Consider the following 15,377-nt stretch of genomic DNA (forward strand, 5'->3'; position numbering starts at 1 on the left):
GCGGACGTGCCTCCTCTGCAGGTCACGGTTCTGAAGTTCTACGTCTTCTTTTTATACAGAAAAACACGAGGCTGAAAATTTGGAGGAAAACGAGGAGCCTTTCATTGCCCCTTTAGGACTGAACGTGCCGTCTGATGTGGAGCTGGTAGGTGTCTTTCTCGTTCACAATGCTGTTAACATTTGTTACTACTTACCGGGAGGTACTAGTGTGAGCGCCCCACCGTAATCACAGCTGCTTTCTAGTTTGGGTGCGTAATGCTTTAAAATCATTTGTGAGTTAATGGAGAAAAAAATCACACACCACCTCTCTCCCCCTGAAGAAAAGGGGAGAAATTACAGCAGAATCACCAGACCAGAGCATTGGGCCTGAGGAGCTGGCCCGCTCTCAGAGACCGTATGGTTGAATCCCCAGACTTTACCAGCGGGAAACCCAGTCAGAATTACTGGCGAGGGGACTGCTAGCCGTGTTTAGGTGCAAAACCCTCCTGCCCGAGGCAGCGTGGCCTTCAGTGCAGTTGCCGTGTCCTGTCTTTTGCTAGCGTGGTTTTGTGGGCGCTCAAGGTAGGGACCTTTACCGTAACATTCTCTTGGCACCCTTCCACCCGGTTCTCCTCTCCGTTATGACTAGGGCCCTGTGGCATCTCCAGGCGGCCCCTGCCCTCGGGAGGGACACCTGGGTGGCATCCTCTTGGCCTAAGTGCTCTGCAGCGGGGTCTCTAGTTCCCATTGATCTCACTTTGCTATTTCAGCTACGTCCAGTCAAGGTTACATTGTAACAGGCCCCATTGAGGGTTTTCTAAGTATTATTTAATGCTAGTAACCCGGTAAGGTAGCTTCCTGTTCCCCTTTCACAGATGAAGAAAAGTGAAGAAGTTGGGTCGCACGTGCCAGGCAGGACCTCTAACTCATGGTCTTAGCTGTTGTGCCATCATGAGTCGCTGTGCTTTGTGGGATTCTTACATGTTCATTAGGGATGTTTAAAATATTTGTGTTGCGTGTACATACTGGGAAAAGGGATATTCGTGCTCAGAGTAAAGGTTTTTCTTTGGCATCTTCCTAACTGGATTGCAAGCACCGTGGACGTGGGCATTCCAGCTCCTTCATTGTGTCCTGCTGCAACATCACTGAATAAACAGTGGATGCTGAAGTCTCCTCATAGAAGGCGTCTCCTGCGTTCCCCGCGCTAGCACGTGCGACTTCCCTTGTCGAGCGCAGCGCGAATCTGCTGGTTCTCGCCCTTCGGTTTTATGTGACGACGGGAGATAGCAGAATTTAATTCCTGCCTCCACCCATTCCTTCCTCCACTTACTCCTTTATAAATCCTCTCCTTCTCTTTCTCTTTTCTTGCAAATGTGGGTAAAAATTTCTTTGGATTTTGCCAAGTAGAATTACTCTTTATGTTTGATTCCCGTTTCTACCGTTGATCAGTTTGCTACAGTTAAAACTGAAAATGTTATCTGAGGATTTGATATCCTGAGACTTGTATTGATATATTTTTATGTATTGTATTTTTTTTTTCTGGAATACGCTATTCTACGTGAGAGACACATTAAAAACAGTCGCTCTCTTACCCACATGTAATGCTAAAAGCTTTTATTTAAGGTTGACTATATAGATTTTTATTAAGTTTTGGTACGAAAGATCATTTTTAAGCTTTTATGCAAACATAAACATAGAGGTGTAGTAGATTTTGTTGCCTTAATTCCTACTGAAGTATTTAATGGTTGTATGTTCCCAGAGTCAGCATCACTAGGCTGTTTAGTGGCCTGCCGGGACCGAAAGCGTCTGCTCCCCGTGGAGAGCACAGCAAGCCTGGCGTATAGTGGTCTGCTCTCTCCCGATGTTCTTATAAAATGGTCCCCTGAGTAGGAAATCTCTGCGATTGTGTAGAAACCATGTGTAAGTGCTTACCAGGTCGCCTGTGGACAGCTAGCTTTTCCTGTATGGTGGCATCAGTATGTCATTCTTCAGAATTGCTGTGAATCGGGGCAGTGATTCATTGTATACATCACACACTGTCGTGTCCACGTTAGTGGGGAGACTGTCTAGGAGACAGGTGTCTGCGTCGTACGTTCCATCTTGGTGACCAAGCATGAAACTGCCGGCTCGTGTTTAGGTGACACTTGCTGCCTCGGTGGGCAGGGGCTGCTCTGGCAGCGGCGGAGGCGGGGGTGGTAAGGAGAGCGGGTGCTTGAGGGGTTCTCAGGTTTTAAACTAGGCTTTTGGATTAGAACCTCATGGCTGCAGGGTCTCTGGGGTTTCGTGCGAAGGGTCAGGAGCAGTGAGAGGTCACAGCGCCCTGGAAGACTCATGCTGGCGCCTGCTTGAGGCTGGCCGCCTGGTCCCACTGGGCCTCTAGACTCCAGCTCCTCAGGTGACCTCACAGCTTTATTTTAGCTTTTCGTAGTGACTCTGTCCATTTGTATGTTTCTTGGGAAGTAAGGACCTATTTTCTCCCGGAATATGTAGCCCAGCATCACTTGTCCCGACATTGTGTTTTCAGTTACCTGTCCCTTTCCCAGGGACTTGAAGACCTGTCTTTGTCACCTCCTGAGTTCTACACGTGCCCAGGTCCGTTTCTGGCTGTGTTGTGTTGTCCTGCACTGCGGGGAAGGTGGAGGGCATGTCTCAGCTCAGTCTCTCACCCACCCGAGACGCCGCAGATCTGAGTTCTGAGCCCAAACGAGGTTTCCACAAACCCTGTCCAGAGGTGCGCGAGGTCTCGTGAGCCCCCCGCCTGTTCTGTGCCACCTCACGGTCCCCTCGGATCAGCCAAGGGGACCAGAAGTGCTGCTGCTTGGCACACCCGTCTGAGTGTGTTTACAAGGGAAATGTGCTTGTTTAGCATATTTTATGGACAGAAGGAAAAGGGGGGAAGGATACAATGTACAATTCTCGTCCTGGTCCTGCGCGGTGACACCAGTAGGTTAATAACAACACCAGATAATGAGTATTCATTGAGCATGTGCTGTGTGCCAGGCACTCTGTTTGCTCGGATCTTCCATCCTCACAACACCAGTACCTCTGACGGGGACACGGGGGGACACGGGGCAGAGCCGTCGAGAGCAGCCGCCCCAGGTCATCCTGTAAGGGTCAGGCCTGCCCTTCCAGCCCAGAGCCACTCAGAGCTCGGAGCCACTGCGGTTACGCTTTACTGAACGTCGTTCTGATGAGAGCGTTAGTCTCACCATAAGTTCAGGTGCTGCGTTGCCATGGGATGGGAGTGGGGAGAAAAAAGAAGCATGATTTACCCCTGTGTTCCTGTGGAGTCCTGCCTTTTCTTGGGGGTTTGTGAGGACTTTTCACGTATGATGAGTGCTAAGCCCTGGTCCAGTAAGTTTCGTGCACTTTTGTTCTCCTGGCACTTTGTCTTTTACCTGTTTGTTCCTCTTTCCATGCAGAATTTAAAGGTATTTGTGAAGTCATATATGTCACCATATATGTCACCATATTCGTTTCTGGCTTCAGGATTTTGAATCTTGTCTTAGAAGACCTTTCCACCCCTGACAATTTTTAAATATTTTCCTATACTTCCTGCTGTTACTTCCATAGTTTTGTTTTGACAGTTGAGTTCATGCCTCAGTCTGATATTATTTGGGGCTCTGATCACAGAGGAGGAGAGAGGGCCAGCCCAGCTGCGCCTGGGGCTCCTCGCTTATTCACCCCACCTGCCGCCCAGCCTGGCCCCCAGCCCCACCCTGCTCCAGGGATCGGAGCGCCAACATTTTCCAAAGCTCTTTGGAAAGTCGGTGCAGGTTTTCTGACCTCACATACTGTTGTCCCATTTCCCGATGCCTACTCTGGAGTTTCTAGAGCCACGTTAATTTTGGAGATGCTGGGAGGTGTTAGTCCCCCTTCTTGGGCTCCGTTGCTTTCTTTAAAGGCTTCCATAAATTAGAAAAGCATTTTCCCCTGGACCAGTCAGTCTTTGTAACACATACATATTTATATGTTGGCTACATCCTTAAAATCTCATCTTATGGTAGGAATAATCATATTCTTAAATAGAAGAAGATTTTTCTAAAACCTGCATGATAAGGAGAGCAGGGAATGACTTTCTCCAAACCAAGTGTTTATCTTATATCCACTTGCTTCAGTAGCAGATCTTGAAGGATGCTTATAAGGTGCTTTGTTTTTCTATAATCGTTGTCGCTTTGTAAAATTACCCATACATTGCTTTGTAACTGCTGTAGCCATAATATGATATCATAAGAGGGCCTGCTTTTAAGAAATTTTAGACCAACAGTTTGGTTTGGTCAATAGAGAACATCTCTACTTGGGGGGTGGGAGGGGTTGTATTTTCCTTTAAGGATCATCATTCTGAAGTGATTATTAATAATTGTCATATATACGGAATACACTAATGCAAAAATTAATCTTCCAGTTGAGCCAAAGCTACTGAAAATGTGCGTCAGGATCCGCACTTCGGTGCAACAGTGGGCCTTTAACATGGACTCTAGTGTATTTTGGGATCAGTAAATAACTTTAATCGTAGACATTTATCCAGTTTAAGTGTGAAGGACATCATTAGTTCAGGAATTACATTTGAGAATTAAGGCGTTTGTATTTTGTGAAGGATTCAGCCCTGAAATTACAGTAAGCATCTTGAATTCTTAACCGCCCATTATTAGAATAATTTCCCACTTTATTTGCATGTAATTTTCTAGTGTTAATCTCTTCATTAATATTAAAAGTATTTCGGACGTGTGGCTTCCAGCTTCTGGTCCGAGGGGCTCCATGTGTGGGTAGGCATAGCTCAGCTCATGCTGGGGCGGGGGTAACTTAGCAGCACGTGCAGGAGAGAGGTGGGGTCTGGCTCCAGGTAGCGAACGCGCTCCAAGGCGACCAGATGACTCGCCCAGTAAATGTGGGTGAAACCGTCTCTGCTCTGGCCAGACCACAGGTAGCTGGGCCTCAGTTTGGAGCTCTGTACTTTTTTTTTTTTTTTTTTTTTGGCTGCGTTGGGTCTTCATTCCTGCACGCGGGCTTTCCCTAGTTGTGGCGAGCCGGGGCTACTCTTCATTGCGATATGCACGCTTCTCATTGCAGTGGCTTCTCTTGTTGCGGAGCACGAGCTCTAGGCCTGCGGACTTCAGTAGTTGTGACACGCGTGCTCAGTAGTTGTGGTTTGCGGGCTCTAGCGCGCAGGCTCAGTAGTTGTGGCGCACGGGCTCAGTTGCTCCGCGGCATGTGGGATCTTCCCCGGACCAGGGATCAAACCTGTGTCCCCTGCATTGGCAGGTGGATTCTTAACCACTGCGCCACCAAGGAAGTCCCTGGAGCTCTGTACTTTTAAGTGGGAGCGTTGATGAACGGGCGCCACGGGGCAGTCTTACAGGGAGTAGGAAGGAGGAACGGGGTGAGGAGAGCTCAGGTGCAGAAGGAAAGGCTGGGCGTGAGCCTGCGGCTTTCCTTGGGTGTACAAAAGGAGTGTTTTCCAAGCTCTAAACACTAGTCCCTGCTAAGAAAAAGGGAGGAGAAATGATTCTTAGATCCTTGAGAAACTTACTGAAACATGCACCCCTCTCCCTAGAAAATTGCATGTGTATGTGCAAAATTTGCATACAACTCCCCAGAGGATTGATTCACAGCCCCCTGAACCCTATCACGGAACCCTGGTTAAGGGCCCCCAATATACAGAAACACATTGATTGGTGTGGAAAAGCTTGCCTCCTGTGGGTTCAGTACAAAGCTAGAATGGCCTGCCTCAGCAGGTGAGTTTTCTCCCCACAAAATACTGCAAAATTCAGAAACTGACTGAGTGTCGTGTAATGGGGCCAGTGCCACAGTCTGTTCAAACTGGGCTCTTTCCATTGAAATGTCTCTAGTCACTAGTAAAACCAGGGTTATTCCTATGTTTTAAGTCACACGCTCAGTGGAAAAGAGGACAGACTGATAACATGAATGCGTGTGTTCTCTCGTAGCCACCAACAGCCAAAATGCATGCCATTATTGAGCGCACAGCCAACTTCGTGTGCAAACAGGGTGCACAGTTTGAAATAATGCTGAAGGCCAAACAGGCCCGAAACTCTCAATTCGACTTTCTACGCTTTGATCACTACCTCAACCCCTACTACAAATTCATCCAGAAAGCTATGAAAGAAGGACGGTATACGGTCCTGGCAGAAAACAAAAGTGAAGAGAAAAAGAGTATGTGAAACTGTTTCTGTCCTGTGTTGGGCTGGGGGAGGGGTTGAGATCTGCGCTGTAGGACTTCCTGGACGTTTGTGAAATCCTGCCACTAAGGCACGAGGATTAAACCTGCTGTGCAGTAAGTCTGAACATATATTAGATTCTTAATTAATGTTTTCATAGATGGGTGACACGGAATTACATGTTGATGTCATCAGAGCATAACCATCTAGGTTGGGACCGTGCCCCCCACTCTGGCTGTTGAGCACGTCACAGACAGAACAGCCAGCCTCGTGCTCCGTGGATCGTTCTAGCGTGCACCCCGTGTTAGCGCCTGAGGCTAAGTTACACAAGTCCGCAGAATGAAGTGGCTAATCTTACTCTCTTTTTTTTACTCTACCTTAAGCTGTTGTCTTTATAAGTATCTAAATTTGGAGTTCTTACTGCAAAGACCAATTAAGTATTTTGAATAACATTCCGAGACAACAGTACATATGTCTGCCATTGAATTTTTCTTTCAGCTGAAACACGATTTTCAAAATCAGTTGTATACATCTTACTGCAGACCTCATCTTCTCCATGTTTGTTTGTTTGCTGTAGTTTTGTAAAAAATCTGTTGCTGTTATTTTACCTTCATAAATCAGTAAGATTTTTGCCTTTTTTCCAAAAAATTTAAATATTCAGTGGCTCCGGACTAGTAAATGCCAGAGGGAAGGTGCCAGCGGGGCCGAGGTCGTGCTCCTTTCTCGCTGCCTTTATTTCTTATAATCCCACTTGATAAAATCACAAGCAGATGTCATTCTGCTGAATGACTTGGGTGGCAGCAAGACAGGGAATATTTTCCAAAGGTGGTTTTTGGACAGATAACCAAGAAATGGCTGCATATAGTTCTGCCTTTGTGTGCGTCTGAGGTCTTACGTAATTTATTTGTACCTTGACGTCTTGACATGTGTTTTGCTTTCAGAGTCGGGGGTGAGCTCTGACAATGAAGATGACGATGACGAAGAGGGCGGGAGTTACCTGCACCCGTCCCTCTTCGCTTCCAAGAAGTGCAGCCGCCTGGAGGAGCTCATGAAGGTTCTCGTCTCGTTACTGAGCTGTAGCTTTATGCCATAACAAAACTGCTCATTTAACTCTGGAAAATTGTTAAGCAGGCATTTCTTTGTATAATAGCTGCTTTTTATTTTATTAGCATTGACGTATATCTCGCCTTTTTGTTTGGCTTGGTGGCAAAGGATTTGCTCCCTTTATTTCTTATATATCCCATTTTATAAAATCACAAGCAATTTATTTTCATTTTATTATAGTTTCACTATTTGGGATATTTAGAATAAGTAAAATGTTGGTTAAGACTTGGAAAATTACTTTTTCATGCAGGTTTTATTAAAACAGGATTAGATTTCATAGGTGTCCAGGGTATGTGCCACTTGAAATAATCTGTTACCGTCACGGATAACATAATGTGTTAGCAGGAAACATAAATTAAAGAAAAATTTTCTTTTCATTCTTATTATAAGGAGTTAATCCACACCACTCATTGTGCCATTTGTGATGTGAAAAAACGGGTCCATCAGACCTAAGCGTATCATTTCAGCAGTCACGTAGTGTGGCTGGTTGATTGGACTTTAAAAGCTGTTGGTGATTAAAAATCAGAAATTGCTTTAAGGATGGACAGAGTTTGAGGTTTTGAGTGAATTTGGAGGCTCACACTTTTCTCGGCAGCAATCTAGTCTTGGTCATCCCTCCTTCTTTTCCTTCATGTCATTAGGAAGATTGAGGTGATTTGTTTATTCAGTTCCTCTGGAACTCACAACCAGCTAGAGCTCTTGTCGGCCACGGTTAGGGCCTCCCCTTGTGTGCCCGCCCACATGTGTGGGTGTGGTGCACGCGTGTGTGCTGCGTGCATGCGTGTGCTGAGGTTTTTCTGAAGCGTAGACACCGTCCTAAAGCCTTCTTGCCACAGAAGGGTTCTGCGTGACTCAAAATGCAGGATGTGGTGTGACCTTGCACCCTCTCTCTCTGCAGCCTTTGAAGGTGGTGGACCCAGATCACCCCCTTGCGGCACTGGTCCGTAAAGCCCAGGCCGACAGTCCTGCCCCCACTGCACCCACGGCAGATGGCACGGCCGTGCAGCCCTCCCAGGTGGAGTACACCACTGACTGTGAGTACCTCACTGTGCGCCTCCGGGCAGGGTGTCAGGTGCAGGGGCAGGTATGCAGGTCCGGTAGAGGTGCCATGAGGAGCGTTCATGTTGAGCATCCTTAGCATGTGGCTTCATCCTTTTGCCTGTCACTTCACGTTGGCAAGATGGCTGCCCTATCACCAGCATCAGCCCTGCATTCCAGAAAGGATGAAGAGGAAGGGCAAGAGCAGAAAGCAGTTTCACATGGTCTTCCCATCCTGCAGCACAGGCTGGGAAATGGGCTTTCAGTTGGATACATCGCTGCCCTGAATGAAATCAGAGTTCTGTTAAGAAGAACGGGGAAAGTGGACATTGGCGGACATGTATTGTACGCCGTGGTTGCTTTCCTAAAAGACACAGGGTCTTCTGTGCGCCTCGGGATTGGCTACAGTGCCTCCTTGTTCTTGCTGATTGCCACTCTTTTCTCTGTTTAATTACTTAAAGATTATTAATAGAAGGTAAATCTTGAAGTTCTATTCAAGAAATCATTTGAAAGTATTTAACCTTGGTCTCATTATCAGGTCTTTTTAAAATTATTTTATTCAGAGGTTAATTACTGAATGAGAAGAACCTTTAGCAAAGCCACGGGAATTCATCTGTTCAGCCTACTTCACAGGGACATCTGATGCAATGAATTTATAAAGCTTGTCACTCTCAGAGATTGGAGGGTCAGCCTGAGGTTAATTCCCTTTTAAAATGTAAGCTGCTTGTTACTTCAGGAAGAAGCTTTTGTTAGAAATGATAACTGTGTCCTTTTGCAATTCCCGTCTGGCACTGGCATGCAATGTGTAATTTTGATGCGCTAAATTAACATTTTTAGACTTCAAAAATCAGTTACTTGAGTGAACTTAATGCATGTGTCTTTAAAAAAATCTCTTAGAGAACTCAGATAATTTCTTTAATGCATAAATCAAGTTAAATCCAGTTTCTTTAAACGTTCAAATCAAAGAGCAGATCTGGTGCGGTCTCATCTTACCTGCCGGTTGGTTCCGGGCTGGGGGTGCGATGGGCATCAGAGTGGGCGGTAATCCCTGCAGCGCTTTGTAAATCACTCCTCATGCCTCCCGGTGGGGATCTCAGTACAGACAGCCCGTCCGTCCGCCCGGGTGAAGCCCGTGAATCGCGAGTTGGGCGTGACCGGGAGCTTCTGCCCCCATCTTTACCTCAGTCCAGGGTATGAGCTCACTGAGTGGGATGTCTCTGGCTTCCTTTTTCCTTGCTTTCTCTTTTCAGACCTGTCTTTGAATTTGCACAAGTTGAATGCGGTGTCCCTGCGCCTCCTCTAGATTTCTAGAGCTATTAAACTTCTTGCATCGGAAAGGAATAAAAATTCAGGGTTGAGTGGCCATTATCAGGTTATTCGCGCTGCTTATCACGAGTGTGTGTGCAGTTAACTGTGAGGTCGGTAATGGCTCTGTTTCTACACACCCTGTAGGACTGGGCAGGGGAGTAGCCGAGAGAGGCCACTCCGTGACTCGGGGTTTCACTGCGAGGTCCCACGCTCTGATTGTTGACCATGGCCTGGGCCGAGTCACGGCCGGCTGGAGGATGAGAGGGCTGGGCAGGACCCAGGGAGCCTGGAGCCCCATGGCCTCAGTCCCTCCTGCCACTCATTAGGGGCCCCAGAGGCCAGGGTGACCCTTGGCAGCCTCTCCCCCGGGGGAAGTCCCACCCTTGCTCTGTGCAAACCCTGCAGGCCAGTCCATGGGCGGGATGTCCTGGTTCCCTCCCTGGCCCCTGACCCCAGCCGGAGGTGCTCCCGCAGCAGGGGCACCAGTTAGTAACCGCCTCTTCCCTTCAATAAAATAGTTGTGTTGACAGTCATCTTCTCCTTCACACACGCAAGAGTGACAGACACGAGTAGGAGAGGCGGTATGGGGGTTACGCCTGGTGCTGGGCACGCGCGCTGCGTTGAGGGCCAGCCTCACGTGTGCCCAGGCCAGTGGAGATGAAGGAGGGAGTCGGTGCCGACAGAGGGTGTGCTGCTGAGATGTGGGTTTCAGCCATGCCAGAGGGCCGGGACCAGTTTCTGGGTTTTCCAGAGAAGCAAGGAACCTAGCGTGTTTAGGTGAAACATCTCAACTTACAAATGTCAGCAGTGAATTCATATTTTGTAAAAGTACAAGGCTTATTTTGTAAAAATACAAAACGTAAGGCAAGCCAGATGCTACTCATAGGTGCCCGCGTCCAGCCTCTGCTGTGGGTGCAGGAGGGTACCTGGGCAGCGGGACAGAGGGAGGTCGCAGAGCTTCTCTGTGGAGACGGTGCTCGGCAGTAGTCAGCTCTGCCCGGAAGCTGGGGAGGGGCTGTCAAGTGTCCTTCAGATTTCACACAGATTTAAACGCGTCGTGCTGGGAAGTGAGAGCAGTTTCATTAAAATGGGGAGGACAAAAGCCAGACTCCGCGGGGTGGGAAGTGAATGGGTGGTGTAGAGGTGGAGACCTGAGCGCGGCCGCTTTGTGGAGAGGGGAGGGGCAGCCTCTTGCCCTTAAATTTTAATAACTTAATCAGCATAAAGCCCCCAGTTTTCCTGGAATTTATTTTGTACCCTTTCAGTCAAAGATGCAGTTCTCATTTCAGGGAAATTATTTTCTATTATACCTCTGAGAGCCCTGCCTCTAGGATCGACCCCTTGAGTTGCCACGACAACAGCCCATCTAGCATCCGGGAGTCATAGGATGGGAGAGGCGGCCTTAGAATTTGGATCTAGATCAGAAAAATGCCTAGAAGAAATGAACAGAGACACCTGTACTTGGGTTCTCAAAGATGTTTTTATTTGTGATTAGAGTCTATGGTTATCTTAAAAAATAGCAAGCAAGAATATGAAAAATTTGAAAAAGAGGCAAATAAAGGCGACATGGCCCATCAGATAATAAAATGAGATGTTACAATAGAAGTCCTTGGGAGGCCTAAGTAATTGGTGGTTTACAGAAAATGTGTGATTAAAATGCTACGTACGTACGTGCCTGACATGTGCTGCTGTTGACCCACTTCTGACGTGGGCCATGGCCTTGCCTCTGATGGACGTCCTCACCACAGCCAGCCTGAGTTCTGTGAGGTGAGGTGCACGCCAGGCGCCCAAGAGCAGAACCCCAGGCTTGCAGTGTCTTACTTCAAGGCTTTCACAGTTCTTTCTCCCTCCTTGGGTTCCACAACAGTTTTTTGTTTTTGTTTTTTAAGCAATTGGTGTTTTATCCGATCTTTTCAAAGGATTCAGTTTCATTTTCACAGAATCAGTAATTCTCTTTTCTCACTCAGATTTCATCTGTTTCCATAAATTTTAATTAAATATGTAATTACAGTACGTTTAACCAGAAAAAGTTTAAGTGAAAAACTCTGCTGGTAAAAGCAGAAAGGTTCAGCATTCTAAAGAGGAGCGTCCTGGCCTGGTGTGTTCGTGCCTCCGAGGGTCTCCCCAGCCCAAAACCCAGGAGACTCTTCAGAGGGAAAGGATGAATGAGCCCCCCCCCAGAGACAGGTTCAAACAAGGAAGGACTGGCTTATGAAAAGCATGGTGTCGGGGAAAAGCTATTCGGAAAACAGATCCCATTAGAGCCTCACCTTTTATCCAACAGCAAAACTACTTCCAGGTGTAAGTGCCAGATGTGAGAGTTCTCAGGAAAGTAACGACTTTTTTTTTTTAATTTATTTTATTTATTTAGTCTTGGCTGCATTGGGTCTTCATTGCTGCACGCGGGCTTTCTCTAGTTGCGGCGAGCGGGGGATACTCTTCATTGTGGTGCGCAGGCTTCTCATTGCGGTTGTTTCTCTTGTTGCGGAGCACGGGCTCTAGGCTCGTGGGCTTCAGTAGTTGTGGCATGTGGGCTCAGTAGTTCTGGCTTGCAGGCTCTAGAGCGCAGGCTCAGTAGTTGTGGCGCACGGGATTAGTTGCTCCGCGGCATGTGGGATCTTCCCAGACCAGGGCTCGAACCCGTGTCTCCTGCATTGGCAGGTGGATTCTTAACCAGTGCGCCACCAGGGAAGCCCGAAAATAACGGAACAAGAATCATCTATTTTAAGCCAACAGACATTATATTCAACTAATGGAAAAAACAAAACCGTTGAGAAAGCAGAAAAAACTAACAAACAGTGTTTACAGTCAAATAGGAAAAAAAACTTATAGCCCAGTAGAAAAATGAACTGCAGTATGAATAATTCACAAAGGTAAAAATGACCATACAATTTTTTTTAAAGGTTTACCCTTGCTGCTCACTCAAATGGCATTGTATCTGCTGACTTTAGAACCTAACCTCCGTGGAAAATAAAATCCAACATTTCATTTAAATCAGGCTGCAGCAAATATGTGAAGAATCCAAGACTTTTTGTTATGGTGGAAAAATATCCATTCGCAGGCACACAAGAACACTTTGAAATTATAAGTCTTAGGATAAAGTCGAGGTTTCTGGGCTGTGGAAAATGTTGTTTCATGTATACCTGTTTGAATTTCTTAGTAATCACAGAGATTAAATAAAAGAGAGACACGCCATTTTTCAGCTGTCATGTAAGCAAAGAAGGAAAAGGTCGACATCATGTTGCTGGTGGGAGTGTTAGACTTGTGGAGGGCAAGCTGGCAGTGTAGACCAGAACCTAAAATGCGCGCCTTTGACCCAGAACTGAGCTTACAAGAATGTTCATTGTAATAACGATTTTTATTAGCAGCAAAAGACTGAGATGCCCTGTGTGTCCCTCCGGGAGGACGAATGGAGTAGGGTTAGGGCACAGCGGCAGCTGGAGGCTCTACCTGGGGCTCCTGGTGGGCGAGGGTGGGGCCGAAGGGGGCGTTTGGTGTGAGACTGGAGGGGCAGGTAAGAGACTGGTACCAGCGGTGCGCTTAGAAGAGGGTGCAGGGCGAGGCGGTGACTGCTTCCCTGTCCATTTGTACTGCTTTGAACCTTTGGAAAAATTACAGATTTGTGTGATGCTCATTTGAAACACTCGTATCTTGAGTTAATTCTTTGCAGGTTTGAGATTTTAATGGCCAGACTGTTTTGTCAGCTCTCCCTGTATCCTGTTGAGGCTGAAGCAGTCCTTGTGACCGCTTGTGTCCCAAACAGAGGCTAGGGAGCCCACCTGCTGGGGCCCATCCAGGCAGCTGGAGTCACTGAGCTTTTCCGTCTTTTTACATTACTTGGTATTTAATAATCACCTTAGAATGTACTCAGTCGTCCCTTGTTATTTACTTTCTGCTGATCAGAGGTTTTCCTAGATTTGGCAGTCTAGGAAGAAAAGCATCTATTTTTATTTTAAAAGAATTTTTTTCTAGAAGCTCCTTAAATATAGATATGTGAAACTTAAACAGTCTCTTTCATGTATTAGCCTGACAGGGAACTGTCTTTCATGCTGTTTTCTGTTATTATTTAGTTGTCTTCTGCTATTTAGCTATAAATCCTTGCAAAAAAGCATAATAAATAAAATAAATTATGCCAGAATCAGTAATGCTGAAATACTACCCACTATTACAGCATGCGGGTTTTTTAAATAAAATGCCAGCTCGGTTTTTTTGATGTTTCGGTCTATAAATAGCTTCAGTGAAATTAAACCACATCACGTGGCTGCAGTAGATATTTTCATGCTTCTTCCCAGTTTTTAAAATGTGGTTTTGCTATTGTTTTTAGCCTTTTTTTTTTGCAAAGTCATGACCTTGAAATGCTTTACTTACCTTCCAAACTCTTTTTTAGAAATAGCTGTACTATAATTCAAGAGAAGTAAAAGGGAAAAAGTAAAAATATTACCCAAGATGCCACCATCCAGAAATAGCCATTTTTAACATTAGGTGAGCATCATTGACACAGTGAAAAAGACTGAGATATTGTGGGAAAAAGGGGAAAAAAAGAAAGCTCATATCTTTAGAATACAAAGATAATTTCTATGCAAAGATAGATTAAAAAGTTGATGTATAGATAGAAATATTTGTGTTAAAGTGGAAATAAGCTTTATAATTTTACTTGAATTTAGCTGAAGAACTAATCAAAATGAAAATGAAGTAATTCCTGAACTTCAGTTAAAAGTTTCTTCCATACCTCAAGAATTCAGTTCTAAAAGGAGAACATCAGAGAGGTTGGAATTGTAGGGGTTTTTTCAAGCTATATGTTTTTTATCTTAGATGTTATTAATCAACTAAGAAATTAGAGAAAATTCAGCGCTAGTAAAATGCCTTCCCTTCACCCCTCCCCTAACTGCTGGGTTTTTTTTAAGAAATACTGTGTTTAGATTGTGAGAGTTTAAAGTAGTATTTACATTCTGTTCTTTTCCCTGGTTGGTTAGTCTGAGTTCTACGGATTAGTTTTTTTGTCAGAGCATCTCTCTTTGAGTTCTTTATCTGATTCGTTTCTTGGTCATTTGAATTTCATAAACAAGTAAGTTTTTACAAGGGTTCCATTCCATGCATTCTTGAAAAGTCCCTGCCATCGACCCTGGTGTAGAAAGGAAAACTTGCCTGGGTATAAAATACTTGGGTTGTATTTTCTTTCTCTGAGATCTTGTAAACTAGAATCTCACATGGTCCTTCCTATCAGAGAAACCTGGGTTGGCTGACTTCTGCCACTGACTAGTTGAGTGAGTTAGTTGGTTGGTTTTCATTAGTTGCGCCTGGGTGCTGTTCTCTGAGATCTTATGTTTGAAAATGTCTGCTGCCCTTTGACATAAATAGCGAGTAGGCAGAGAATAGTGCACTTAGTCACACTTGCCTGGAACTTGGGAGCGTTGCTGCATGTTGCTGTGGAAGGGGCGAGGCCAGCTCCATCTTCCCCTCCCTCACCCCTTAAGAGCTTGCTTTTTCTGACTGGATACCTAAAGAATTCTCTTTGCCCTTAAATTTTAATAACTTAATCAGCATAAAGCCCCCAGTTTTCCTGGAATTTATTTTGTACCCTTTCAGTCAAAGATGCAGTTCTCATTTCAGGGAAATTATTTTCTATTATACCTCTGAATGTCTTTTAAAAGACACCAGTTTCCTTATTTTGGATCATCTTGTTCTTCCATATCTGTCATTTTCTTTTTTTTTTTTTTTTTTAATCTGTTTCTCTTTGGCATTCAGCATGATTACATCCACTTCCTATCCATC

At 45.6% G+C, this 15,377-nt stretch overlaps 1 protein-coding gene across 5 annotated transcripts in view; it reads left to right on the forward strand.

The window, feature by feature from the left end:
• The window catches only part of SFSWAP (splicing factor SWAP), a 97,204-nt gene that overhangs the window by 8,891 nt on the left and 72,936 nt on the right, over positions 1-15,377 (forward strand). For all 5 annotated transcript variants that reach the window (XM_061169184.1, XM_061169180.1, XM_061169181.1 and 2 more), the window contains 4 exons: positions 60-145; positions 5,925-6,150; positions 7,097-7,209; positions 8,158-8,293. In XM_061169184.1, the coding sequence (XP_061025167.1) occupies positions 60-145; positions 5,925-6,150; positions 7,097-7,209; positions 8,158-8,293 (561 nt within the window). The remainder of the gene's footprint in view (positions 1-59; positions 146-5,924; positions 6,151-7,096; positions 7,210-8,157; positions 8,294-15,377) is intronic.

Source organism: Eubalaena glacialis, chromosome 15, assembly GCF_028564815.1.
Source record: "Eubalaena glacialis isolate mEubGla1 chromosome 15, mEubGla1.1.hap2.+ XY, whole genome shotgun sequence".
Lineage (NCBI taxonomy): Eukaryota > Metazoa > Chordata > Mammalia > Artiodactyla > Balaenidae > Eubalaena > Eubalaena glacialis.